Source organism: Choloepus didactylus, chromosome 6 (genome assembly GCF_015220235.1).
Source record: "Choloepus didactylus isolate mChoDid1 chromosome 6, mChoDid1.pri, whole genome shotgun sequence".
In the NCBI taxonomy this organism is placed as follows: Eukaryota; Metazoa; Chordata; class Mammalia; order Pilosa; family Megalonychidae; genus Choloepus; species Choloepus didactylus.
In genome coordinates, this window is record NC_051312.1 from 34,451,083 (window position 1) to 34,477,139 (window position 26,057).

Here is a 26,057-nt window from a genome sequence, read left to right on the forward strand (position 1 = left end):
CACTTGATCCTCCAGCAGCTCAGTGAAGTGGGTGCTATTATTCTCTCCACTTTACAGAGGGTGAAACTGAGGCATGCAGTGGTTAAGTAGCATTCCCAGGAACACCCAGTTGGCGAGAGGCTGAGACAGAATGTGAACCCAGACATTCTGCCTCTGGAGTGCACACTTCGGCCGTTTACCCTAACTGCAGCCAGCAGGAGATGGGGCACTCAAAACCAGGCAGATGAGCCTGAGTGTAAAGGACAGAAGGCTCTGGGGGCTGTGGCCACTGTTTCCAACTCTCGTAAGGGCTGGCACAGGCCAGGGGGCAGATTTTCTTCCTGGCTCTATAAAGGAGAACTAGGGAAAGAGGGGAAGCCATGAGGAGACATTTGCTTCTGTGCAAAGTCTCAATGGACAGATTTTAAACATTGCAGGATAATTTTGAAAACTTTAACAGGCTGTCCATAAACCAGCACTAGCTACTCTAGGTATGCCCAAGGAGGCCCAAGATTAAAATCAAAATTAACCTAAATGTCCAGCCATAGTGGAACCGCTAAATAAATGATGATCCTCTCCAAACACTACCACATTATCAGTAACAACAACAACAACAAAATTCTGGTAGATCTCTATTAAAACCATGGTGGAATACAGGGTTAAATGAAAAACTTGCAGAACGACCTGTACTACGTGAAACCATTTATATTTAAAAATATATACTATAATGGTATATATTTCTATATGTATGCGTCTAAATATATACAAAAAACTCTAGAAGGATATATAGAAAAGCAATAACAGTGGGTATCCCTGCAGAGGAGTCTGGAATGGGTGGATGTCAAGGAAGGCTTTAGTTTATTAAATAGTATTTGACTTTTTTACAGCAAAAAATATATATTTTTATATATTCTTCATGTAATTAAAACAGTAAAATTAAAGAAAAAAGATGACGGGCTGCCTTGGGATCCAGTGAGCTCCTGATCCCTGGAGGTATGCAAGCATCTGTGTTGGGGTGGGGGTAGACTGTAGAGGGAACTTGAGCACCACCAGGATGGGTGGATTAGAGGCCCCCTCTGAACCTCTGGATCCTCCTCAGGGAAACAGGAGCACAGCCCTTTCTCTACGTGCATCGAGTCTCTGGGAGTAACATAGTGGAGGGAGGGGCCGGGAGTGCTCGACCTCAGTGTGACTGACGGGGAAATGGCCCCAGCCCCTCTGTCCCAGCATGACCGGCCTGTCGCAGATGCCGAGGGCCGGTTCTCTGGAGGATCTCACAGTGGAAGCCAGAGTTCTGGAAGGAGGGAGGAGGAGAGCGTGGACGTGGAAAGCCCACAGCCTGACTGCCCCTGACGGTGACCTGGAGCCCAGGCTCCAGCCCCGGCCACACAGTGAGCCCTGGCCCCTGAAACAAGCTGAGCCCCAGCCCCGGCCCCAGAACGAGCCCTGAGCCCAGCCAGACTCCTGGCCTCATCAGGAGCTGGACCCTGACACTGCCACGAGCCAAGGTCACTGAAGCCATCACCTTCAAGGTGGCTATGGAGCAGGGACCGGCCAGGAGAAGGGGGCTGAGTCCCAGCTCAGCCACTGACCTCCTACAAGACGCTGACAGTCACTGCACTGCCTGGAGTCTCAACTCCCTCCACAGCAAAATGGGCTAACAGTATCTACCTCCCAAGCTTGCTGTGCAGACAAAACGAGGGAATGTCCACGCAGCCTCCTGAGTCCCACGGAACATAGGGCCCCATCCACAGGCAACAGGCACTGAGGAAAGCAGGCGGCAACAAATGAGCTCCCAAAGCAGCTGGGCTGGCAGCAAGTCCAGCAGCCCATGGCTGACCCCGGGCAGACACAAGGAAGCAGCAGGGAGAGCGATCCTCTCCGTGGAGAGAAGGGCCCAGAAGGAGACAGGAGTTAGTCCAAAAGGGCGGGGGGGCCTTTCTTGGCCACAGTCCTGGCCCTGGGCCTGGGAGCTCAGCGAGGGTGAGGGAGCCAGTGGCAGGTGCCAGGGAGGAGTCTGGTTTCCACCTGAAACTGGGGGAGGGGCCCCTGGGAGCTGGGCCAGCGGGTCCTCGCCTCACCGGTGGCCCAGGGAACTGGGGCAAGGGCAGGCGACAGAACTAGAAAGGGGAGTCCAGGAGAGGAAGAACACAGCTCAGCCATGGAGAGAAGCTGGGGCAGGCTGCGGTGAGAAAGGGCCCTGGACATGGCCTTGGAGGCCTCGCCCGGGGAGGCCTCGCTAGGAACGGGGCATGGGCCACACAGAACAGGGGAGTGGGGCCAGTGAGAAGCAAGGAGGCCCCACCTCACACTTCCAGGGAAAACTGCCAGTTTGGGGGAGGGTAGGGACAGCAGGAGGAAGCCTGGTGTGGCTTCAGCTGCCCCAGAGCTTGCCAGACCCCACCTTGGGGAGGCTCTTGGCTTGAGGCAAGTATGAGGTCCAGCTTGGGACCAGTCTCAGCCCAGAGAGACCCAGTCTCCAAGCAAGGCCAAGGTCACGGTCAAAATCACGGCACCTTAATGCCTCCAACCTGCCCAGCCGCAGCCTGCGGACGGCAGCCAGACAGCCCCGGCCTGCTGGGGAGTAGCAGGGAGGGAGGGGAAGATGGGCCACCCTGAACAGGGGCCCCTGAGGAGGAGGAGGAGGGTGTAGGTGGGGCTGGCGGGGAGAGGCTCTTCCCACAGCTCCCTGCCCAGCAGGCCTGCACCCTCCCCAGACGTGTGGCTACTTGCAGGCCCAGAGAACCTTGCTCTGCTCCTAACAGCTCTGGGACAGGAGGCTGCGACATTGCCAAGGGCTGTAGAAGCAACTCTGCAGTCCTGCACGGTCTGCTCACTTGAGCTGGCCCAGGGGGGACATTAACTGTCCCTTGTGGCCTCAACCACAAATGCAGGTCTTAGCCATGAGGGTACAAATGGGAAGCAATTTCAGACCATTGGCCACTGTTCCAGGGACCCCCCCCCCCATGCCATCACAGACCAGCCTCCAGTGCCTGGGCAAGCCCCCACCCTCAGCCTCAACCTTGGCCCTCCCTCCTCCTGCCCACACTTCCTGAACAAGGCTCTGGACTCCTAAGAGGTGACCCACCCACTCCCACTGACAGCTCACCTGCCCATGACCCCACGGCACAGGTAGCACAGGATGGTGGGGACAAAAGGGTTCCACCCTGGCCAGCCGGCCTCACCAGATGCCAACCCAATGACCAAGACAGACTGAGAAAGCCATGCCATTAGCACCCCCACCCCGAGGCCTGCCTGCCTATCCAGCCAGAAGGGGCACATGGGCAGCCGGACACCGGCAGAACTGTGGGGCTGGCCACCCTCCAAATGGGCTGCGAAGAGACCTGTTCACTAGCAACTTACCCACTGGGCAGCAAGAAAGAGACTTCCTGAAGGTTGAAGGCCAAGAGACACATACTTGGATGACACTTCCAGCCCTTCCAAGCACCTGTGATCTCATCTCTCATCTTGCACCCACTGCTGCCGGAACGATCTTTCTAAATTATAAAACCACATCTCTTCCCTGAGAACCATCAATGACTCTCCAGTGCCTACAGGAGAAGGTCTTAACTCCTTGGCGTGGCATCTGACACCCTCCAATCTGGCCCTAGCCTGCCTCCCCAGTGCTGTCTCCACCGCCTCTTCTCCAGCCCCCCAAGACCACTTGCCATCCCCTCAATCACCGGCTCCTCACACATCACCAGCTTTTGCACATCCTGTTCCCGGTGGCTTACATGCTCTGCCCTCTTCTTCCACCTGGCAAACTTCTCCCACCTGCCGAGGCAAAATGGCCTATTCCCCACCTGCCCTGTGTGGTTTACCCTCCAGCAAGGAGGGTACTTCTGACCTCCACTCACAGTTAGGATCTGCGCCAGAGTTGCTCAGACAATTTGCTGCAAAGTGCCAAAGTGCCTCCCCACCACCCCCACAATCTTTTACTGACTGAAACTTTTGTGAAATCCAATTAAAAAAAAAAAAAGACATGGCAATGCCAAGTTGCAATTCAAGTTTCTCAATGCTTACTCTCAATTTCTGTACCCCTCTCACTGCCGACCAGCAGACAGCTGGGTTGGGGTCCGTGGACCAGGCTCCCTGCAGCACTGACAAGGTCTCTGTTCTCCTGGTTCCCAGAGCAGCCTGGGGCGCGGGGCCCGTCATGTTTATATGTGTAACTCCAGAGCCCAAGGGGGCGCTCCACAAACATCTATCAACCTCAAGCGTAGATGTGAGGGTCCCAAAACCCCACAACACTGAGGGTATCTGTGCTAGACCTCCCAACTTCTCAGGGGGGCACACGGAGGCACAGAGAGGGTGACCCGCCAGGTGATGGCTGATCCACATCCTGTACATCTTGGTACCACCCAGCACGTCCCAGGAGCAGAAACTTGGAAACGCCCAAATCGTCCAGGCCAGCCTCCCTCCCACTGCAAGCTGCCAACAGCATCTTCCAAACTGAACTACTACAATAACAGCGAGGCAGTCCCACGCGGGGGTGAAGAAATCAGACTCCGGAATCAGACAGACCTGGGTTCAAATCCTGACCCTGCCGTTCACTAGCTGTGTGGCCTTGGGCAAGTCACTTCACCTCTCTGGGCCTCAATTTGTCTTCTGTAAACTAAGGCTAATTTCTCCTCTGTAAACAGCATCGTGGGCCACTGGGAAAGAGGAACAGCGTGTGCTGCTTCAGGCCGGGCCACACACAGCTCTAAGCCTCCTTCAGGTTTGACTATTATTGATGTTTAAGAAAAGCTCCGGTCTCCTGCCCTGAAACTCTGCCCTGGAGGCTTACTTCTTGCTTATCCTCCCCAAAAGACCTGGTCAATGTCTTTTCTTCGGAATGAAATCTTCCCTCACTGCTGAGTTTGCTGATTTCTTTCCCCCTATCCCAGACCGGGGGGCTTCCCCCTCCCCCTGCCCTTTTCCCCCTCCTCACCAGGACACCTCAAGCCTCTCACCCTCAACACCCCCTCTCCAAACGCTTGTCCCCTCTGGCTCGTTTGGCTTTCCTTCTGGAACACAGCTAGTCTGAGGAGGGGTGTGGCCCCACCCCCCAAGGGAAAATGCCACCCTGTTTGGGGTTGGGGCAGTAAAGGGCTGGGCTGGGAGGTCAAGGACCAGCCCCCGTCTGCAAACTCCACCTTCCCCCCGCCCAGAGTACCCTCTCTGTACCTTGGGACAGGACAACGCTGAGTCCATTTCGGCTGGATCCCATTCAGTTGCCCCTACAAGAGGCTCGCTCCCTGCTGGGGCCAAGGATCCCAGGGGCTGCTCCCCAAGCCCCTCAGCTGTCCTGGAGCCTCCCGAGCCCACCATCTCCATCCCCTGGGCATCAGGCAGCAGGATCCTTTCCTGGCTGGCCTTTATCCCTTCCCCTTGGGGAAAGTGCGAGGTAGTGGGAGAAGCCACTCTGGGAAAGCTGACATTGTGGGGGCGGTTCCATATTTACTCGCTCAGTGACGTCCATCCCAGCCCAGCTCAGTGCCCGAGTCAGGAGTCGATCCTTCTGCCTGCTGGTCCCACTCTCCCCACTTTCCCGCCACAAGCCTGGGAGAAGGAGCCCACTGCTCACTACCCCCTCTCCGCCCCAAATCCCTTCGGTCCACATCACTTGGGGTCTGTTGCCAATTTCCCCTCAGGAGGGGGCGAGTCCCCGCCACTGCTGATATTCAAGCAGTGGCTGAACAGCTAGAGGGCAGGTCATGGAAATTGAGCCAAGCACTCTCTGAGGTCTCCATTCTGCTCTGATTCTAGGAGGACAAGGACTGGGGTACAGAGGAAGGAGTGCTAATTTTGAGGTTAGACTTTTAACTTGGTCATTCCCTAAGCTGTGTGATCCCCCAGCAAGTCACACCCCTCTGGGCCTCAGTTTTCTCAGCTCTGAAATGAGGTCATAAGAGTTAGCCTGCCTGCCTGCCTCATGGGCTAAAGGGTAAGGGCTGCAGGAGAAGCTGAAGTTGGGACAAGAGTACTGGGTCACCCTTGTGGTTCAAGTGGGGTTGAGGAGAGGGAGAGGGAGAGGGTGGAGGGAAAACCCTGGAAGGCTTCAGGGGCCCAGGTGTGCCCCACCTCGCAAACAGGGACACCACTCCTTGGGCCCCACCCCTGATCTAAGGCTGATACCAGACAGCAGAATGGCCAGCAGCCTTCCGCCCCTCCCCACCTTGGCCCCATCACCCCATGCCATTTCAAGGCCTTGGAAGCTCTTGGTCTGTCCAAATGTGCCTGCAAGTTCTGACCCATGAGGTTCCTGTGGGTGGGGAGAGGGTCCTGAAACTGATTGTGCAAACCAAGAGTTCATAAACCAAATCCTATTTTTAAAGCACCCAGGAACCTGCTGGGAATTGTTGTGTAACACAAGTAAGCAACCCTAAGGCTTCATTTACAAGCAGATTCCTTGCGGTAACTGGAAAGCTTAGATTATAGCTGTGTGATATTGACCTAGTCACTTAACCTCTCTGAGCCTGAATTTCCTCAACTGTAAATGGATGTGGACATTTCCTCAGAGGGCTGTTGTTGAGAGTCCTGGTGCTCCATATGTATTCCTTTCAGCTGCTTACAACCCCATAGATAAAATTATCTTAAATTTGGGTCCTGAGAACATGAAGGAAAAAGTTTTCTTCCAGAGAATGAATGGCAGAATTGACAATTCTGTCTCCATTGACAGAAAGGGAAACTGAGGCCCAGACAGGTTAAATGTCTGGCCTTGCACACCAGCTAGTGGTGAGGAGAGGGGTGGTTGGAGTGTGTCCAAGGCTGTGATCAGAGCACTGTTCAGTGGCAGGACCAATATAATGTCCTCGCTCTCTCATATCCAGGCAGTGCTATCCCCTTGGAGGATCACAGGATTATTCCCAGGCCTGGCTATGGACCTCACCCCCGAGGAGGAGGGCTCCCTAGCTGGCCCTGTGCCATTCGCCGATGCTCAGCACTCCTCTCCTTGGAGTTTCCAACAGGCCAGCACTGCTATCTCCCCAGCTTTGCAGATGAGGAAACAGGCAACTCCAAAGACAGCTTCTTGTCCAGGTCCCCCAGCTCCCAAGTGGCAGAAGCAGGACTAAGCCTGGGGCCTGCATTCTCTCCAAGGCACAGCGCTGACTCCACCAACCCACAACCCTGGCTTCTTCTCAGTTCCTTGTTCCTTGCCAAGGGGCCAGCCCTCAAGGCTGCTTTGCCAAATTTTATCCAAGGGTTCCCTGGGTACTCAGAAACAGAAGCCAGGCACATTTAGGAAACCTCTGCCCCCCAGAACTGTGCCCCAACCCCTCCACTTTGAGCCTCAGCATGGCGGGCCAAGTCCTCCCCTCCCCCTGCCCACCCTACCTCCCCCCTTGGAAAGGCCACCACCAAGCCCGCCTCCTTTCCCACTGAGATCACTATGACAGCCTCTTAATCAGCCCCCTGGCCTCCAGCCTCATGCCCAAGCTGTTTGCCCCTGATCTCCAGGACATGGATTTGATCACCATGGGACCTCCTCACAAAATCCTCTGAGACTCCCTGCTGCCAAATGGAAAGAGTATAAACTCCCCAGCAACCTTTTACCACATGGCTGGAGTAAAGCCTCAGGGTCAGGCAGAAGGCTCAAGAGCCAGACGCTATGGGTACAAATCCCAGCTGTACCACCAGCTATGAAACCTTGGGCAAGTTACTCCGCCTCTCCGAGCCTCAGTTTCCTAAACTGTGTAATGGGGAAATAATAGTACCAATGTCAGGGGGCTGCTGTGAAGATTAGATGAGATAATGCAGGTAAAGCACTCCGCACATAGTAAGTGCTCAAGTTATTACCTCACCCCACAAATATTTGGGGCCCTACTATATGCTGAGCACTGTTCATGGAGCAGTGAACAAAACTGACAAAACCCCCAGCTCCCTAAGAACTTACACCCTAGTGAGGGAAGGAGGGGGGCAGACAAAACCAAGTAGGTAAAATATAAAGCATGTTCTATGTGCTAAGCACTCAGAGAAAAATACAGCAGGGATGCAGGAAGAGTGAGTATGGTGGGGATGAGGCACGCAATTTTAAATAGAGTGCTACTGAAAAAATATTTGAGCACATTCCTGATGGAGGTAATGGAGCCCCCTGTGCAGATAACAGTGTTCTAGGGAAAAGGACTGGCCAGTGCAAAGGTCCTGAGGCAGGGTCATGACTGGTGTGTCATATTATCATTATTATTACTACTAGTTGCATTATTACTAGTATTCTCCCACCAGCCTCATCTCCCTCCCCTTCCCCCCTTGCATACACTCTTCAGCCAAATAAACTCCTCAAATCTCTCCAAGCCCTTCCATGTGCCCATGCAGGGAATGGCTCTCCTCCCCTTTGTGGTAAATCCCACCCACCCTTCAACAACGCAGCTTCAAGGCCTCCTCCTCAGGAAAGCTCTCCCTGACTTAGAGTCAATGGCTGTCTCCCGTCCCCTCCTGCCATAAACTGAAGCTGTCTGGTTAACTACCCACCTCCCACGCTGCCCTGTGAGTTCTGCGGGGGCAAGGAACGGACACTGCATCCCCTCAGCTCGGTATGCGTCTGGCACGATGTGTGCCCCGACCACCTGGCGAATGAACGACCACAGCCCCCAGCCCCAGACCCCTCCTCTCAGCCCAGGGATGCCACCACGACTGGCATGAGTCTTGGCCTTTTCAACGCAGATACACGTCAGCAATAGGAAATAGGCTTTTCCAAAATAACAGCACATTTTTCTTTTTTCTTTATTGTGTTTTCTGTTCTTCCTTTCTGCACAGCTTGTCTTTCCGTTGTAGCTCCTGGGCCAGCACAGGAAAGCCTCTCCCAAGCCCCACTCCGAGATCTGTGGGGCTCTGGGGTTTCGAGGGCCTGCACTCCAGCAATAAGTGGGGGAACACCAGGATGTTTCAGACCCGCCCTGGTGTGAAACCCACAGAAACTTCTCAGCCAGGAACCCAGGTGGGGGTTATACCACCAGATGCTCATCTTCCAGTGAGGGCTTGAGAAAACCCAGGTGATGTTTCAAAAGGGGCTTCTCTCTCGGGGTCTGGGGTTCTCTGCCTCACTCCAAGAGAGTATCCCTAAGGAGGTGGCATCACAGTGCCAGGGTCCTAATTCTGACCGTACCATCATGTAATCCTGAGTCCCTTACCTCACCTCTTGCAGGCTCAGTTTGCACAACTGTGAAATGGAGAGAATATCTATCATGTGGAACCATTTTCAGCAGATGGTATGTGACATATCTAAAACCCTACCTGGCATACCATTAGCCCCTCAAGAAACATTAAGCATCAGCATCATCATCTTCATCTTCATCGTCCCTGGGTCCCTGTGCTGGTTTGAATGTGTTATGCCCCCCACAAAAACCATGTTCTTTAATGCAGTCTTGTGAGGGGCAGGCTTATTAGTCTTGATTAGGGTGGGACCTTTTGATTGATTGTTTCCATGGAGACGTGATCCACTCAACTGTGGGTGACAACTCTGATTAAATTATTTCCAAGTAAGTGTGGACCCAGCCCATTCAGAGCAGGGCTTGATTAGTTCACTGGAATATTTAAGAGAGCTAAGAGCCAGCACAGATGCTGACACTTAGAGATGCCTGAAGACGGTTAGAGATGCTAGCCCAGAGTTTACACCGGAAAAGCTAAGAGAGCACCCCCAGATGCTTAGAGAGAAACGCCCTGGGAAAACAAACAAGAACGCACAGGAGCTGAGAGAGAGAAACTAAGAGAGGACCCCCCACATGCTTAGATGTACAGGAGCTGAAGAAGCTAAGAAAGACAAACCCACAGACATTTAGGAGAAAGTCACTGTGAAACCAGTACCTAGGAGAAAAGAATTGGCAGATGCCAGCCATGCGCCTTCCCAGCCTTACAGAGGTTTTCCGGACACCATTGGCCTTTCTTCAATGAAAGTATCCTCTTATTGATGCCTTATTTTGGACACTTTCATGGCCTTAGAACTGTATATCTGTAACCCCATAAATCCCTTTTATAAAAGCCGATCCATTTCTGGTATTTTGCATAATGGCAGCATTAGCAAACCAGAACAGTCCCCCACTTTACAGCCCCCTCACTGAATCATATACCTTTTAGATGTTGGGGGGGTTGAATCACGGCCCCCACAAAAGAGATGTTCAAGTCCTGTGGGTGTGAACCTATCTGTAAACAGGACCTCTCAAGATGTTATTTTAGTTAACATATACACTCACTGTGGATAGATTCTTCAACGATCCTATTTGGATGAGTCCAAATTGATTCAGGGTGGGCCTTAATCCATATGATTGGAGGCCTTTAAGGAGGGAAAGTCTAGACAGACACAGACTGAGCAGGAAAAATTGAAATTAGAAGTCAGTGGAAAAATCAGAGCAGATACCAGGAGAGATTGCCATGTGACGGAGGACACCCGGAACGCTGCTGACTCCGAGGGAATGCCAGCCCTGCCAATACCTTGAGGTTGGCCTTCTGGCCTCCAAAGCCATGAGACAGTAAATCCTGTTGTTTAAGCCAACCCACAGTGGTACTTGCCATAGCAGCCCTGGCAAGCTAAGACACTAGATCGGAAGAGAGTGCAAGAGTCTGTTAATTCTCACCCTCTTCCCCATCCTGGAATTTCCTCTCATACATCCCTAAAACATGGTTCTCCTCTCCCTGCATGGACACCTGTAATGATGGGGAGCTCATTACCTGTAACCCTCAGGCCCATCACTTTGCCTGCCATGCCCAACACCCCCCTTCCAGCTGGAAAGACCTGCCCAAAGTGCCCACAGTTCAGGGAAGCAGTGCTTGTTACTCCCATCCTCCAACCCTAGTGCACAGTGAGCTTGTAATGAATGCTCAGAAATTCATCAGCAGGTATTTACTGAGTAGCTCTCATGTGCTGGGCCCTGGGAACACAAGGGCATACTCAACCCAACCCTGTTCCTGCCTTGCAGAGCTAAAGGTCTAGCAGAAGAGTGAGACAGCACGCAAATAATTACACCAATGAATGTAAAATCACTGCTGAGATGAGGGTACAAAGGAGAGGTACATGGGGCCACGAGAGGTGTAATGGGGAGTCCGACCCAATCAGAGAGGGCTGGGAAGGCTACGGTGAAGACGTGAAACAGAAGCTGAAAGATGAAGGGTCAGGCAGCGTGATCATGACAGGGAGTGAAGTGCACGGTCAGGGCAGAAGGAACAACATGAGCAAAGCACCATGTTGGGCAGAACATGACAAAAGGGAGGGACAAAAGATGATGTCCCCACAGGGTCTGGAGAGCGGTTTAAGGATTTCTGTCTTTCTCCTCACAGTGATGGGAATCCCTGAAGGTTTTTCAAGCATGTCCCTCTGGCTGCTCTTTGAGGATGAGCCTTCCCAAGGTGTGGTCCTCCCCTCTGTCCATTAACTAGGGGTACACTACTTGTCTCTGCCTGGAGCACTCCTCTCGCCCCTGTATCAGTCAGGGCAGGCTAGGTCATGCTGCAGTAACAAACACCACCAGCATCTCAGTGGTTTAAAACAACAAAGGTTTAGTTATTGTTCATGCTGCATGTCCCCTGTGGGTCATCCAGGGAGGTCCACTCATGCAATGAATCAGGGACCCAAGCTAGCAGAAGCAACCACCATCACACCTCCGGCAAGTAGCCACGCTAGAGAAAAAGGACACGCTGGAGGATATCACACCAGTAATTAAATACTTTGGCCCAGAGGTTTATACAACACTGGAGGCCACAACTCATGGGCCAGTCACATAGCCCTGCCTAAGCACCAGGGGTCCTCAAAGGTTAATTCTACCATGTGCCTAGAAGGGGGGAGAAATGGAAACATTTAGGGGACAACATCATCTTGCCCTTCGCTAACCTGACTCCTTCATTAGCTGGCAACTCAATATTCCAGTATTCCAGGAAGCAGAACACAGCGTGTACAGGAGAGAACAGGGCATAGAGCACAAAGAGAGCTAGAGGAGGGTGGTGGGAGATAAGGACAAGCAATGGGCAGGGGCCAGATCACACCAGGGCTTTTAGGTCATGTAACAACTTGGTTCTTCATCCTAAAAGCACTGGGGAGATTTCTAGGTATTTTAAGCAGGAAATGGGGGGCCTGATGTGATCATATTTTGAACAGATCATTCTGAATGTGATGTTGAGACTAGAGTGGAAGGAGAGGTATGGGTGGGCAGTTAGGAGGCACTTGCTGTTGCCCTGGGGAGAGGCAGTGGTAACTTGACTAAGATGTTGGAGAGGAGGAGGAGGTGGAGAAAAGTGGACAGATTCAATTTAGAAGACCAAGTTCTCTGGACCTGGGGATGGAGTAGATCAGGGAAAGGAAGATGGATGCGCCAAGGCCTTAAGGACTGGTGGGACGATGGTACCGTTGGCCAAGATCAGAGCCCTGGAGGAGGAAGCAGTTTAGGGAAGGTGATTATGGAACAGCCGTGGACCCATGCATTTGTCATGACTATGAGACAACCAAGAGGGCAGGCCAAGGAGGCAGCTGGACAAACAGTTCCTTGCCAATAACCTAGATCCAGGGAAATCCCATGTAAGTCTGAGAAAGGAAAGGCTAAGAAGGTAAGTCATAACAACAAGGAGAAAAAACTTATGAAGCCCATGGCTCCAAGGGGAGCTAGAGGACAGAATTTTGACTAGGGCCAAAAATAGCACATAAGGGCAGAGGTGATGGCTGATCAAGGCCCCTGGGACACATGGGGGGGGGAGCCCCTTCACCTCTGAGAATTTGTCAGGGGAGGAAGCCAGACCCTGCCACCAGCTGCTCCTTGGGAGCTCTGTCCATGTGGGGCTGGGTGGACCTGGATGGGGTTATTGGGCAATTCTGATATTCTCAGTACAGCATGTTCAGCAATAATCCCAGGGAGAGAACTCACTTCTTAAACCACAGGCCAGGGCCTGGGTAGGCACTTCATCTCTACTATCTGTTTAACCTCACAACTGCCTTGCCAGACAGGTTGTGTGTGCCCCATTTTAGGGATGGAGAAACAAGGTTCATAGAGGTCAAAGGCAACAGTGTCAAGTCCAAAGTCACACAGTTATCAGAAGGTAAGATTCCAACAAGTTGCAGTTCCCTGTAAGGAGAAGCCCTTTCCACCAACCTAAAGTAAGGGGCCTGGGACTGCCAGAAGGGAAGTTTTCACTTCCCAGGGAGTTGGGTAGGCAAAGACCATGCCTGGCTCCCCACGAAGGAGACCCCAGTGTGTTAACTCTGGCCGATAGACCCCACACTCCCAACCATGTCCCTGGGAAAGTCCCCATCGTCCTCCCTCTCAAGGGGAAATGCCCACAAAAGCGAGCTTGGGTGCCACAGGCATCACGCTCCATGAAAAATTCTTTTACCCCCGCAGAGACATAAAAAAAGTTTACAGGCTTTCCAGGCATGGAGAGCAATCTCTCCTTATTGCCTCCTGTCCCTTCGCACAAAGAACTGGGTGTTTCCTTTCAGCCACTCTAAATTATATACCACAGGCTGTCTCCACATGAAGCAAATGCCTAAGAAAGAAGGTTTAGCATTTTTCTCCCCAAGTCCCAACCCACCAGGGGGTCTACGCCCCCATCTCCCAACCTGGCTCAAAGACACAAGCAACTTTCCACCCGGAATCGCCCACCGCTCAAGACATTCGTATTGACCTTGCCGCAACTTGCCGGAGGGCATGCTGGCCTTGACAGGAGAAAGGTCACTGGGCGGCTAAGTTTCTGCAGTTTCCACGTCTCAGAGGACCCTGGGGAATGGGAGCCGGGGATGGAGGCTACACTCTGGAGAGATTTCCTGAAGAGTGTACACCGCAACTAAGATTTAAAATATATTAAAGAAACGCCCTCCAGGCTCCGCCACGTTTAGCGGGAAATCGTCGACAGCATCGGAGGAGGCCCCGTTCGGATGCCACAGGCTCTCTCCGGCCCCGAGCCCCACTACGCTGACCCCAGGCGCCGGGCCGAAACCGCCCGGGAGAACTAGGCCAGCGGCCGCGCCCCGCCCCGGCCGTGTCACCCCGTTCTCATTCCGAACGCTCGGCCCGCGCCGCCGCTCCCATTGGTCGGCGGCCACGTCCGTCAGCGGGCGGAACGTCCGCGCAGAGAAAAGGCTACATTGTAACAAGGCGAGCTAGCGAGGAGCTAGCGGGGAGGAAGGAGGCGAAGGGGCGGACCCGAATCCCGCAGAAGCGGCGGCGGCGGCGGCGGCGGCGGCGGCGGCGGCGGCGGCAGCTACCTGCCGAGGGTTAACCCACCTCGAAGCCGGGGGCAAGCCGCCCACACCCTCACCCCGCGCCCTCCCGGGCCCCCCTCGCGCTCTCCACGCTGGCCCCTGGCCGCCCGCGCCTCCTGCAGCCACTCCCCGCCCCTGCACCGGCTCCCCCCGCGCTCGCTGGCAAACTGCCGAGCGCTTTCCGAAGCCATTTTCAATGGCCACATTGGCTACCGGGGCTGACTCACCTTCCCGGGAATGCTGCGGCAGCCGCGGGGCCCGGGCGGCGCGGGCGGCCCGGCGGGCGGCTCGGCGGAGGCGCCGCGGCCTCGGCGGGCGGCCCCCGCGGCGGGAGCGCCGGCGCTGCGGGCGCGCTGGTCCCCGGCGAGGCAAAGTTTCAGCGCCAGCCTCGGCGCGGCGGCGACTCGCTGCTGCTCTCCTCCCCTGCTTTGACCACCATCTTATTAGTACAGGAAATGACATGGAAAACGGAAGAAAGCGGCGTTTGGGGCAGACGCGGACCCCCCAATTCAGGGGCCGGAGCCGGGACTCACCAGCCGCGTCCCAACCCGGCCCCGGAGAAAACTCCCCGGGCCCCCTCGGCCCCCGCCCTGAGCCCTGCCCAGAGTGGGGAAGAGAGCTCCTAGAACCCAAAAAGGAGAGGACGAGTTTTGTAACCCAGCCCGGGGAGAAATCGAGAAAAAAAATTTTTTTAAAGAAAAGGTTAAAAGAACTTTCGAACTGGGACACCTTTTTTTTAATTTGGTCGGAATTAAAAGTTCTAGAATTTTAGCAAGCCATTGCGAGGGGGGGGCTTCCTTGCTTGCCCGATCCCGTTGCTGCCCATTTTGATCCAAATAGTCGGGGGAATAAATGCGTTTATATTTTTAACCCTTTGCGCGCTCAGCCGAAGTTAGCAGGCCCCATCCCGTTTAACCCTTTGAATGCCCAGTAGTTTGACGATAAAAACTCAATTTTTTAGCCCTGCAAAGGCTGAGGGTAAGGGTTTTGGACTCGTTAGAAAAAAAAAATTTATTTGCGTAGGTGTGCGGTTTGAAAGTCGCCATACGCACGAGTTCTTCAAATAGAATCTTGTTGCAGAGATTGGGATTCTGAGAACCCGGGGGGCCCCGGCTGGCTTGGAAAAGGAGTTTAAGCCGCGCTGGCTTGCTGTATTCCTCTGTTTCTCCATCTGTGAAATGGGATTCAACATAGCGGAGTTACAGAGGGCAGCGGGAGAAAGACCGGGGGGAATTTTCGTAAGGCCAAAATGCATGAAAGCCTGAAAGCCTTCCCTCGGCGCCTAGAAAACCGGCAAGCTGTGAAGGGGCTGCAAGCCTTTGAGGAGGGCGAGGGACACCGCGAGATATATAGCCAGGACAACCGTTCTCAAAACATCTCTTTTCCTGGCGTTGCCTGCAAGGCGCTTGGCTCAACTGCGAGAGCTTTCCTACCAGGGGAGGCTATTCTACGCCTGGCTCTAAAACGGGGGCCCTAACCACCCCCTCGGAAGTTGCCTGGAGGGTTAGATCCCAGAAAGGTGCCTTGGCGGGGAGCTGCCCAGCAAAAGGCAGTCCTTTCCCCAAACCCCTAAATATCCACTGAAACCCTTGAGAACAGGCACAGGGTCCTCCATGAGGTACCACCCCAGGGAGGCCTCTTCCCAAGGGGGATAAAGTTTCCAGTGAGCCCCGCTGCTGGAATGGAAACGTGGTCTCCAGATGGGCATCCGTGGTCAGACTCCATCTCATAGAGTCCGGATGTTGGGTTGGGGGCCAGGAACGGGAAAGGGGGGTTGTGTATGTGCCACATCATCTGTTTCCCTTGACTTTGTGGCCTCATAAACACGGCTTCTTGGAATCCGACGTCTGTTACTTGCTGTGTGATCTTGAGTAAGTGACTTCATATCTCTGTGCCTCAGTTTCCTCATCTGCAAAGTAGGGGCTCAGTAATATATTGGGTGAGGAGCATTGTGTGAGGGCGTAGCACTGGCTGCTCCCAGAAGATGCTCAAGAAACAGTAAATAACACCACTTTTATGTGACATTCCATACCACTATAAACTTTCCTGAGTGTTTATCTGCTTCATGCCAGGCAGAGTACTGGGTACTGGGAGAGCCAAGATGGGGCGACATGGGCTTTGTCTTCAAGGAGGTCTTGGTTTGACCAGGTGATGGAAACACTCACAGCTAACCAATTAATTCAGTAATTAGCACACATCCGGCTGTGTTAAGCCTTATACAGGAGGCCAAATGCTGGAGCCAGGAAGGGGGCACCGCGGAAGGAGCCATTTGTTCCTTTTGAGAAGAGTTCACCGAGGAAATGACGTCAGAACGGGAGCCTTGACAGGAGGGGGCCATGATGGGGGAGGGGGGCAGAATTTCCACCAGTGTAAGATGGCATTACAGGAAGGCCAACAGCATGAGCAGAGACCTCGAGGTGTCAAACTCCCCAGGGTGTTTGCCATGTGCCCTGCTGTGTCTGGCGTAGACAGGGTGGGGGCCGAGAAACCCCAGAGGAAGCCAGAAAGAGAAGCGGAAAGAGAGAGGATGTGCTCAGGGCCTCCAAAAAGCAAAAAGGTTGGTGAGAGAATGAACTGTGAGTGAGGCGAAGAGGGAATTCTTGTGGTGCTGGTTTTCTATTTAAATCTCTCCATCCTTCTGGCCCGTCTGGCTTCTTTTTGCCTGAACAGTTGGCTCTAGAGCTGCCTCCTTGGAATGGGGCTGGGGAGCCAGGCTTTGCAGTTGGCGCTGCCCTTGTGCGGAGGTGAGGTGCAGTCAGGAGACGTGGGTCTGAGGCTCTACCTGTCGCCCTCACGCCTGGAGACCTTGGCACGTGACCCCTCCTGCCTGGGCTACTGTTTCTCCTGAGGTGGCCTGAGGAGTCTGGTTTCAGAGGTCCCACCTCGTGTCCTCAAGAGGCTGCCTCGAGTCATGGAGGTCAAGACCAAGGCCCAAAAAGGAATCTAGAACAAGGTGGGGGAGTTGTTGGAACCCTCTCAGAAGGAAAGAGGGTGGCGCAGATGTCGTGGGTCATTGTGGGCAAAAAGTGGTCCCAGGGTGGTCACCACTGACAAGTGGTCTGGGCTCCTGTGACGCTGTGCCTCAGCTTCCCTCTGTGGGCTGAGCTGGGCCCGAAACCCAGAAGTGGGGATAGGGTGGGCACTCCACTCGGAACCCTTGAGAACTGGGTGGGCTTGACCACAGATATTGGGGGCTGGAGGAGGAGAAGAGGGTTGAAGTGAATAGGGCACATGGCACACATCTGTGGGGACATTACTATTTGACTCTCAATAATCCAAAGCAGATATTACCATTACCATTTTTACAGGTGGGGAAACCACGCTCAGAGAGGTTAAGAAACTTGCCTGAGACTGCACAGTTAGACTTAGGGTGAGATTCAAACCCAGGTCTGCCTGACTGTGTTCTCAGTGTTTGCCACTCTTGGGAATTTCTGGTTCATTAACCTTTTCCATATCACTATAACACAGCTTTTCAGACTAATGGTTGAAGAAATCTTTCCCTAAATTCTCCCTAGAGCATGTCACACAAAAGGGGCTGGCCAGAGCTTTATAATTCAAAGCCAGGAACTTTTTGACCGCCCTCTGTAAAAAGAAAAAAAAAGGGGGGAGAGCCTAACAATGCCAGCCACCTCCAGGTCCCTGCAAGGACTTTGAGATGCTCTAAGTGAATGAGGCTCAGCTCCTTGGAAGGAAAAGTAAATCTGAAGCCTTTCCCTCCACTAAAATAATGATACTCCTTCAAAACAGGCATACAGTGAGCTGCAAATTATGTGCCCCCAGATCTTAGAAGGAGCATTCACTGGAGATTCATTTCTACATTTGCTGTAAAGTGAGGACATTGTTTATTACGTCAATTAATATCTTCTCTTAAAGCTTTGGGGGGAAATTTTCATTCAGGATTTAGTGCCTGGAAAAAATTAAATCTAAAACTAAAACTGCATCTCCCTCAAGGAACTGGCAAGCGTCTTCCTTACTAAGAAAAAGATCTCCATAACTGATCAGGCTTCCCTTTTTGCACAGGCTGCCAGGAAGCTCAGAGCCAAATTCCACCCTTATTTCCAACAACTTTGGCAGCTGCTTCGTCCTCATTCCTGCTTTCCTACTTCTAATCCTACTGGCTCAGCCTGGTTTTCTCTGCCTTTTATTAAATATGTCCCCCTTTCTAATGGCAAAAAAATAAATATCTTAAAGAAACCCACATTTGGACGAGGAGCTGACTGGACCTGGATTCCACAAGCCTTGTGTTAAGCCAGACACAGTTCAGTTCTGGTCTTGTCCACTCGCCCAACAGCTGAGGGATCCTTTTCTTGGAAGGAAGGAAGGGCTGGCCCAGGACCAGGGGATTCCTCTCCCAGCTGCTGATGACCACTGAGATCAAAACACCCTGGGTCAGATCAGCATTACTATTTTTTTTTTTTTTTTCGCTCTGACAGGCAGCATGCCTCTCTGCTGCCAGTTCCCTGGGGGGCACAAACCACCACCCCCTCCCACAAAGTATCAAAGCGTGACTGGGAATCAGCCCCTCTTCTCTACAGAAACCATTGCCACTTACAGACTGCTTACCATGTGCCAACCAAGGTAAGCTGTTGGCAGGGTTAAGGTGCGTGTGAGGGAGCAACTTCAGACCCTAAGGCCAGGGAAGACTTCTCTAGGAGGTGCTTTTTCAGCAGAATCTTGATGGGTAAGAAGGAGCTGGTCACACCAAGAGCTGAGTAGAATTGTCCCTAGGCAGAGGACTTGGCCAAGGCATAACTCAGTTCACAGGACCAATCTGGCTTATTCCATGAAGGGGCAGAAGGACAGGGCACCCAAAGTGTAGTGTGAAAGAGACAGAAGGGAGAAATGGGTGGGATCTGGGTTATACTTGTCCATGGTTTGGATTTATTTGAAATGCAGTGGAAGCCACTGACAACTTTTAAGCTGGGGAGTAATAGCACCTGATTCATGTTTTCATAAGATGACTTGGGCTGTTATGTGGATAATAAATATCTACCAGGTGCCAGGTCAGTAGGTAGATGTGTACTATCTCATTTAATTATCCCAGCTTTAAAGATGAGGTTGAGTGGACATGTCTCTTTTTTTCTGACCACCTGGCATCAAATTCCACTTGGGGAATTTCCCACCTGCTGAGTCTTGGGGACAAGCAGGGCCTGCCCTTCCCCATGCCCACGAGAGAAGCTGAAAACACCAAATACTCCCTTTCCCAGCTTCCTTGGCACAGGTACAGGTACATCACTGTTCCAAACCAACTCTTGAAGGGCTCAGGTCAGCACAGCCCGAAGACCAAAGAACACACTAGGCAGAGAGTCAGACATGTTTTATTCGGACTTACAAGCAACAGAAGATTTTTCCCAGTGGCAGCCGTTTGGGAAGTCAGCACTCCACAAAAGGTGGGAGTGCAAGGGGCAGTTTATAAGAGTTTAGGACAAAGACATTCCATAGGGATGAGAACAGAGTTTCAGCAGGGTCTCATGACATAGGGGTCTGGAGATTTGTTATCAACAGTGATCAGGGGAGGGGAGTTTCAGTGCTTTACAAGATGAGTGGCTTATGATAACATCTGTATGTTCTTTCCTCCTTGAAAGATCTGTTGACCTTTAACTTCTGTCCTGGTCATGTAGGTGGCTCAGTGCAGCAACTTACTCTCAATATGGAGCAGGAGCCCAAGCCCTGGGTCTGCAGAATCACCTAGGCTTGGTCAATCAGATATACCTCTCTGGCCTTTAAATTGGGAACTAGTGACACATGGAAGCATGGACCAAGGAAAATCCTTTCTGGTGAGGGTGGGGGTACAGGTACATTCTGCATCCAGCAGAGCTGGTGGGGCTGGTGGTACAAGCTGTGGTACCTGCTGGACAGTGGTGGTAAGCAGTGTCCCCACTGCACTGGTTCTATGTCATGATCTTGGCTTTGGCTCTGGCTGTGTGGCCCCCACACTTGGTTCTCCAGTCTTCCAGAGCATCATAAGCTACCTGAAATCCTTTCAGTAAGTTCTTCTTCTGCTTAAATCAGTGCATTAGTCATCTACTGCTGCATAACAAATTATCCCAAAATGTAGCAGCTGAAGACAACACACATTTTCTTTCTTCCAGGAATCCCAAGAGCAGCCCAAGTGGGTGGATCTGGCTCAGAATCTCTCATGAGGTTGCGGTCCAGCTGTCAGCTGGGCCCTGGTCATCTGAAGGCTGGAGTAGGGCTGCAGAATCCATTTCCAGACTCCTCTCACCTCACATGTAGGGTGACCAACTATCCTGGTTTGCCTGGGTCTAAGTGGACTTTCAGTTTGAAAACCAGCATGATCCTAGGAAAACCAGATTGAGTAGGTTGCCCTATTCATGTGGCTGTTGGCAAAAGGCCTCAGCTCCTTGTCACGTGGGCTCATGACATCACAGCTGCCCACCCCTGCTACTCCCACATCCCCCTCCACCCCCACCCCAAGCCAGTGATCCGAGAGGGAGAGCCAGCACCCAGGGTAAAAGCTAGAGTCTTTTATAACCTAATCTCAGGAGTGACCCACTAACACGTCTGCTGTTCTGTTCATCACAGACCAAACCTGGTATAATGTGGGCAGAGATTACACCTGGGTGGAACACCAGAAGAGGGTATGACTGGGGGCTGTCTGAGGCTGACTGCCGCAATCAACCGGAGCAATTTCTGTTGCTTGCCACATCAAGACCTAAGAAATTATGTAACTTGTAGACAATCATGGACTCCCTTAACAGTATGTATTAGGTTTGCTAAAGCTACCATTATGCAAAATACCAGAAATGGATTGGCTTTTATAAAAGGGGATTTACTAGGTTACACATTTGCAGTTCTAAGGCCATAAAAGTTCCAAACTAAGGCATCAAGAATACCTTCACTGAAGAAAGGCTGATGGCATCTGGAACACCTCTGTCAGCTGGGAGGGCATGTGGCTGGTATCTGTTGGTCCTTTGCTCCTGGGTTGCTTTTCAAACTGGCTTTCTTCAAAATCTCTCTGGGTTTCTGTCTCTCTTATCTTCTCTCAGTTCTCTGCTTGGTTCTCCTAGGACATTTCTCTCTAAGCATCTAGGAGTCGTCTCTTAGCTTCTCTGGGGCAAACTCTGGGCTTCATCTCTTAGTATCTCCAAACATCCTTTTGTCTACATCTCTTAGCGTCTCCAAGCATCTCTGCTGGCTCTTAGCTTCTCCTGGGGGGCATACTCTGGATTACATATCCTAGCTTCTCTCCAAAAATGTCTCTCTCAGCTTCTCTCTCCGCTCTGTGCATCCTTGCTTGTTCTCCCAGAGTGTTTCTCTCTAACCTTCTGGGGGTCCTCTCTTAGCTTCTCTGGGGCAAACTCTGGGCTTCAGCTCTTAGCTTAGATCTCCAAACTTCCTTCTGTCTGCATTTCCTAGCATTTCCAAGCGTCTGGGTGTGGGTGGCCTCTCAGCTCACTTAAGGACTCTAGTGATCTAATTAAGACCCACCCTCAATGGGCAGGGTCATATCTCCATGGAAATAATTTAACCAAATGCCTCACCCACAGTTGGGTAGGTCACATCTTCATGGAAACGTTCAATCAAAAGGTTCCCCCTATCAAGACTGGATTAAAAGATCATGACTCAACTCAGCAGGTGAACTCACTGCCCTCCTCCCTACGTGGGACCTGACTCCCAGGGGTGTAAATCTCCCTGTCAGCACTGGATATGACTCCAGGGCATGAATCTGGACCCAACATTGTGGGATTGAGAACATCTTTTTGACCAAAAGGGGGATGAAAATGAAATGAAATAAAGTTTCAGTGGCTGAGAGATTCCAAATGGAGTCAAGAGGTCACTCTGGTGGGCATTCTTATGCACCATACAGATAACCCTTTTTAAGTTTTAATGCATTGGAATAGCTAGAAGTAAATACCTGAAACTATCAAACTGCAACCCAATAGCCTTGACTCTTGAAGATGATTGTATAGCAATGTAGTTTACAAGGGGTGACAGTGTGATTGTGAAAGCCTTATGGATCACACACTCCTTTTGTCCACTGTATGGATGGATGATCAGAATGATGGGGACAAAAAACTAAAGGAAAAATAGGGCAGGGGGGTGTGTTTTGGGTGTTCTTCTTTACTTTTATTTTTTATTCTTATTTTCACTTTCTGGTACAAGGAGAATGTTCAAACAATAGATTGGGGTGATGAATGCACAACTATATTATGGTACTGTGAACAATTGATTGTACACTTTGGATGACTGTATGGTATGTGACTATATCTCAGTAAAACTGAATTTAAAAAAAGAGCATGGCTCTTTTGGGGTCCATACAGTTTCATACTGGCACAGTATGTTTAGCTGTGGGATTAGGTAAGAGATATCCCCAGCTCTAAGGTGGGTGTCTGCTGGAGAGCCTGCCTTGCAAGCTGCCCTCAGCCATAGATGGGCCTTGGCAGATAGGTAACGTCAGAGAAGTTGAAAACACTGTGGTGCTGGCCATGGAACACTGCTTCCACACAGTTGTTTAGGATGTTGGAATTGATGCCAGTGCTGTACCTCTCTCTAAATCTCAATTTTCAGATCTGTAAATTGGGTTGGGAATATTGGATTCAACCATTACTGAAAAGATGAAAAATGATCCTAGTGTTGTTCTTTTCCTCTTGTCCATTAGGGAAAAGGAGAAAGGATGGAGAGGTGTGGGTTGGGGTATTTGCAAGGCTGTTTACCAGTCCCAGGAGACTACAGGATAAGACTCCTGAATGTCATATGTTCCTAAATCTGAAAGATGCCCATGCAGATGGGGGAGCAGATTTAGGACTAGGTGAAACCACATGGGGATAGATTTAAGCTCCAGGAAAAAAAAAGAAAAAAAGAACAACAACAAAAGAGGCTGCCTCTGGAAGGGGTGAGCCTCCTGTTACTGGAAGAGTGTAAGCCAGGGCTGGGGACTCCTCTGGAGATAATATATGCCCAGGCAGGATAAAAGGCTTGATGAGCTCCAAGGTGCCCCCAACTCCCTATAGGGGGATGGATAGTGTTTATTCTAGAAATAGTGTAACCATGCTGTGGGTGGGGGTTGGTGGTGAAGGGACAGATCTCTGGGTTCCAGTCCTACCCCTAATATTTGGCTGCTGGGTGACAAAAATCAGGTCTTAAATCCACTCAGACCCTTAGTCTTCCATTCTGTAAAATAGGGACAGTTTCCGCTTGTCAGTCTATGGAGCTACCCCTATTGGCAAAGAACTTTTTCCCTGATCCTCCCAAAGAAGAAAACATAAAGCCATGAAGCATCATTTACATACAACTAAATCCATTTAATTTAAAGGGCTGATTTTTATTCTGAGATTATGTGTTCCCTACTGTTTTGGTGTTTAAATGTTCTTTCTTTTATGAAAGGGTGGTAGTAGCATATGTAATAGATAGAAGTGATTTTTTCCCCCAATGACCTTACTTGTCAAAATAAAAAGTTGACAAACCTATAGTGGTCTCCCCAATTATTTTGGAATTATATAAAATAAATTAAGATGGGAATCACTGGACCAGATGATTCCAAATAAGCCCCCTTCCCCTCTTCACTAATGCACTCACCCATTCATCCATTCCTAAAACATTTATTAAAGACCTACCATGCATCAGACACTAAATGAGCAAAAGATCTATGAGGCTCACAAAGTCACAGGAAAGACCAACAGAGATACATGGAGATTTCGGTTAGTTCATATTTTTCTATCATAAAAATCCTACAATAGAGGTCCTTAGACTTTGATTCTGTGTGCTTATCTGATTAGTCCCTTAGGATAAGTTCCAGATGTGGAACATCAGGACAGAGGGTAAGCCTGGCTTTACATCCTGACCTATCGTGCCAAACAACCCTCCAAAAAATTGTTCTAATGTCTGTTCTTATTGATTTGGTGAGAGCACGCTCATTTCTCTACACCTTTGCGCTGAGCATCATCAATCTGCTTAATCAGTAATTTGATGTGCAAATGCTATACATCACTATTTTAAATTACATGATATTGTTAGCAAGATGAAAATATTTTCATATGTTTATTAATTTTTTGTGTTTCCTTTGTGAATTAATTGGTCTATCCTTTGCCCATTTTAAATTGAGGACTGCATGTCTTTCTTATTGATTTATAAACAGACTTTACATATTAAGGATAACAAAAGCGTTTGAGATATGTAATGCAATTTGTTTTCTCACTCAGCGATTTTTTTTCTTCCTTCTATGCACCTTGTTGCCTCTCTCTTTGCTCTTTGCTTCTGAGCACAGGTCCTCCCCCCAGTCATATTTCTGCCCCTTCACCTGACCTGTGCTCCTAAATTTAACCCTGGAAAGTCCTTTCCAATCTCTTCCACCTGATCTCAGACCCTCTCCCAGGGTACTTCCCCCATGCCTGCCCCCTTATCCCCCCTCCCAGTTCCCTTCTCCCTCCTTGATGCTTTTTCTTCCCACACCTTTTTTTTCTCATTACAGGGTGCTTCATCATGCACCCTCCTTCCAACTTTGCATCCTTCTGTCCTCCTTGCCTTCTAATCCTAGTCCCTCTTTAACCCCTTCCAGAGCCAGAATCCATTCCCCATGTTGTAGTTAAACATCATGAATTGGTTATTCTTGGACCCACCTATCATATTCAACAATGATGTTGAGTTAAAACAGTGAGTGGTAGTGCTTCAGGGCTGTGCAATACCATTTATGTTACTTGAGGAAATGCTTTGTACTGCTCAGGGATACGGTTTTACATCATTATTCCAACTTAAGAAGGTCGTGGTAGAAAAGTCAAAGCAACAGGTGACAAACGTGCAGGGTTCTGTAGGAAGTGATGTCAATAACGTTAAGGAGTCTAATTACAGATTATCCCTGATGCAGAAGGGGGAGGAAGAGGAGGCACTAAGTGCTCCTCTAGTCTTCTGGGGGAGTCCATGGGGACTACTTGAGGGGGGCTAACCCAGATCACACCCCATTTCTTCTTCTGCAACCTCCTCCATTTCCTGCTCCCACCCTTTCCCCCATGTTATCTTCCAGCTCCTCTGGACCTCAGGTTTCCAAACATCCCTCAAATTCCTGTCCATACCCTGTAGCTGCTCTGTTGCCCCACTCTTGATCCAAGATATTCCTCTCTTCCATCTTTCTTCAGAACGGGAATTTTCCACCACTCTTTGTGAAGAACCCAGGTCCCCAAACCTCACGCTGACCTCAGGCCCTGGGGATTCAGCAATTTTTGTAACTTGATTTATGGTGTCTTTTGCTACATAGAAATGTAAGTGTTTTCTGTTTTTCCTTTTCTTTCTGTGGGCCTAGTTAGAAAGGCCTTCTCTTTCAGAAAATTATAAAAACTTTCTCCTAGATTTTCTTCGAAATGACTTTGTTTAAATTTTTTTGCATTTAAATATTTGATATACCAGGAATATATTTTGGTGCAGAGTATAAAGTAAGGATCTGACTTTATTTTTTTCCTTGATGGATAGCTAGTTGTCCCAACACTGATGATAGAATAATTCATCCATTTCTCATTGCTTTGAAATCCCATCTGTATCATGTGCTAAATTTCCATATTATACATATGCCTATTTCTTTTCAGTTATGTACCAGTAATATCTATTTGTAGTGTTTAAATTACTGTAGCTTACCAATATATTTTAATATTTGATAGGTTATGTCCCCCACTATGTCTTTTTTTAATGCAATTTTATTGAGGTATATTCATATAATATACCATCATTCAAAGTGTACAATCAGTTGTTCTCAGTATCATCGTATAGTTGTGCATTCATCACCACAATCTTTGAACATTTTTCAGTACTCCAAAAAATAAAATTAAAATTAAAATAAAAAAGAACATCCAAAACATCCCATTCCCCTCCTCCCCACCCCACATTGTTCATTTACTTTTTTAAAATACAGTTTTATTGAGATATATTCACACACCCTACAGTCATCCACAGTGTACAGTTATTCACA

General features: G+C 50.4%; 1 protein-coding gene across 5 annotated transcripts in view; it reads right to left on the reverse strand.

Annotated features, from left to right (window-relative positions):
• PRDM11 (PR/SET domain 11) overlaps positions 1-14,685 on the reverse strand; it is an 85,447-nt gene extending 70,762 nt beyond the window's left edge. For 2 of the 5 annotated variants that reach the window (XM_037838689.1, XM_037838687.1), the window contains exon 1: positions 14,368-14,685. Coding sequence is in view for 2 of the 5 variants with exons in the window: in XM_037838690.1 (XP_037694618.1) it covers positions 5,149-5,298 (150 nt within the window). In the remaining 3 variants the exon portion in view is untranslated. Of the gene's footprint in view, positions 1-5,148; positions 5,322-13,563; positions 13,949-14,367 lie in introns of those variants that run through there. The other 3 variants (XM_037838690.1, XM_037838686.1, XM_037838688.1) reach the window with 2 other exon arrangements.
• Positions 14,686-26,057: the final 11,372 nt, after the last annotated feature.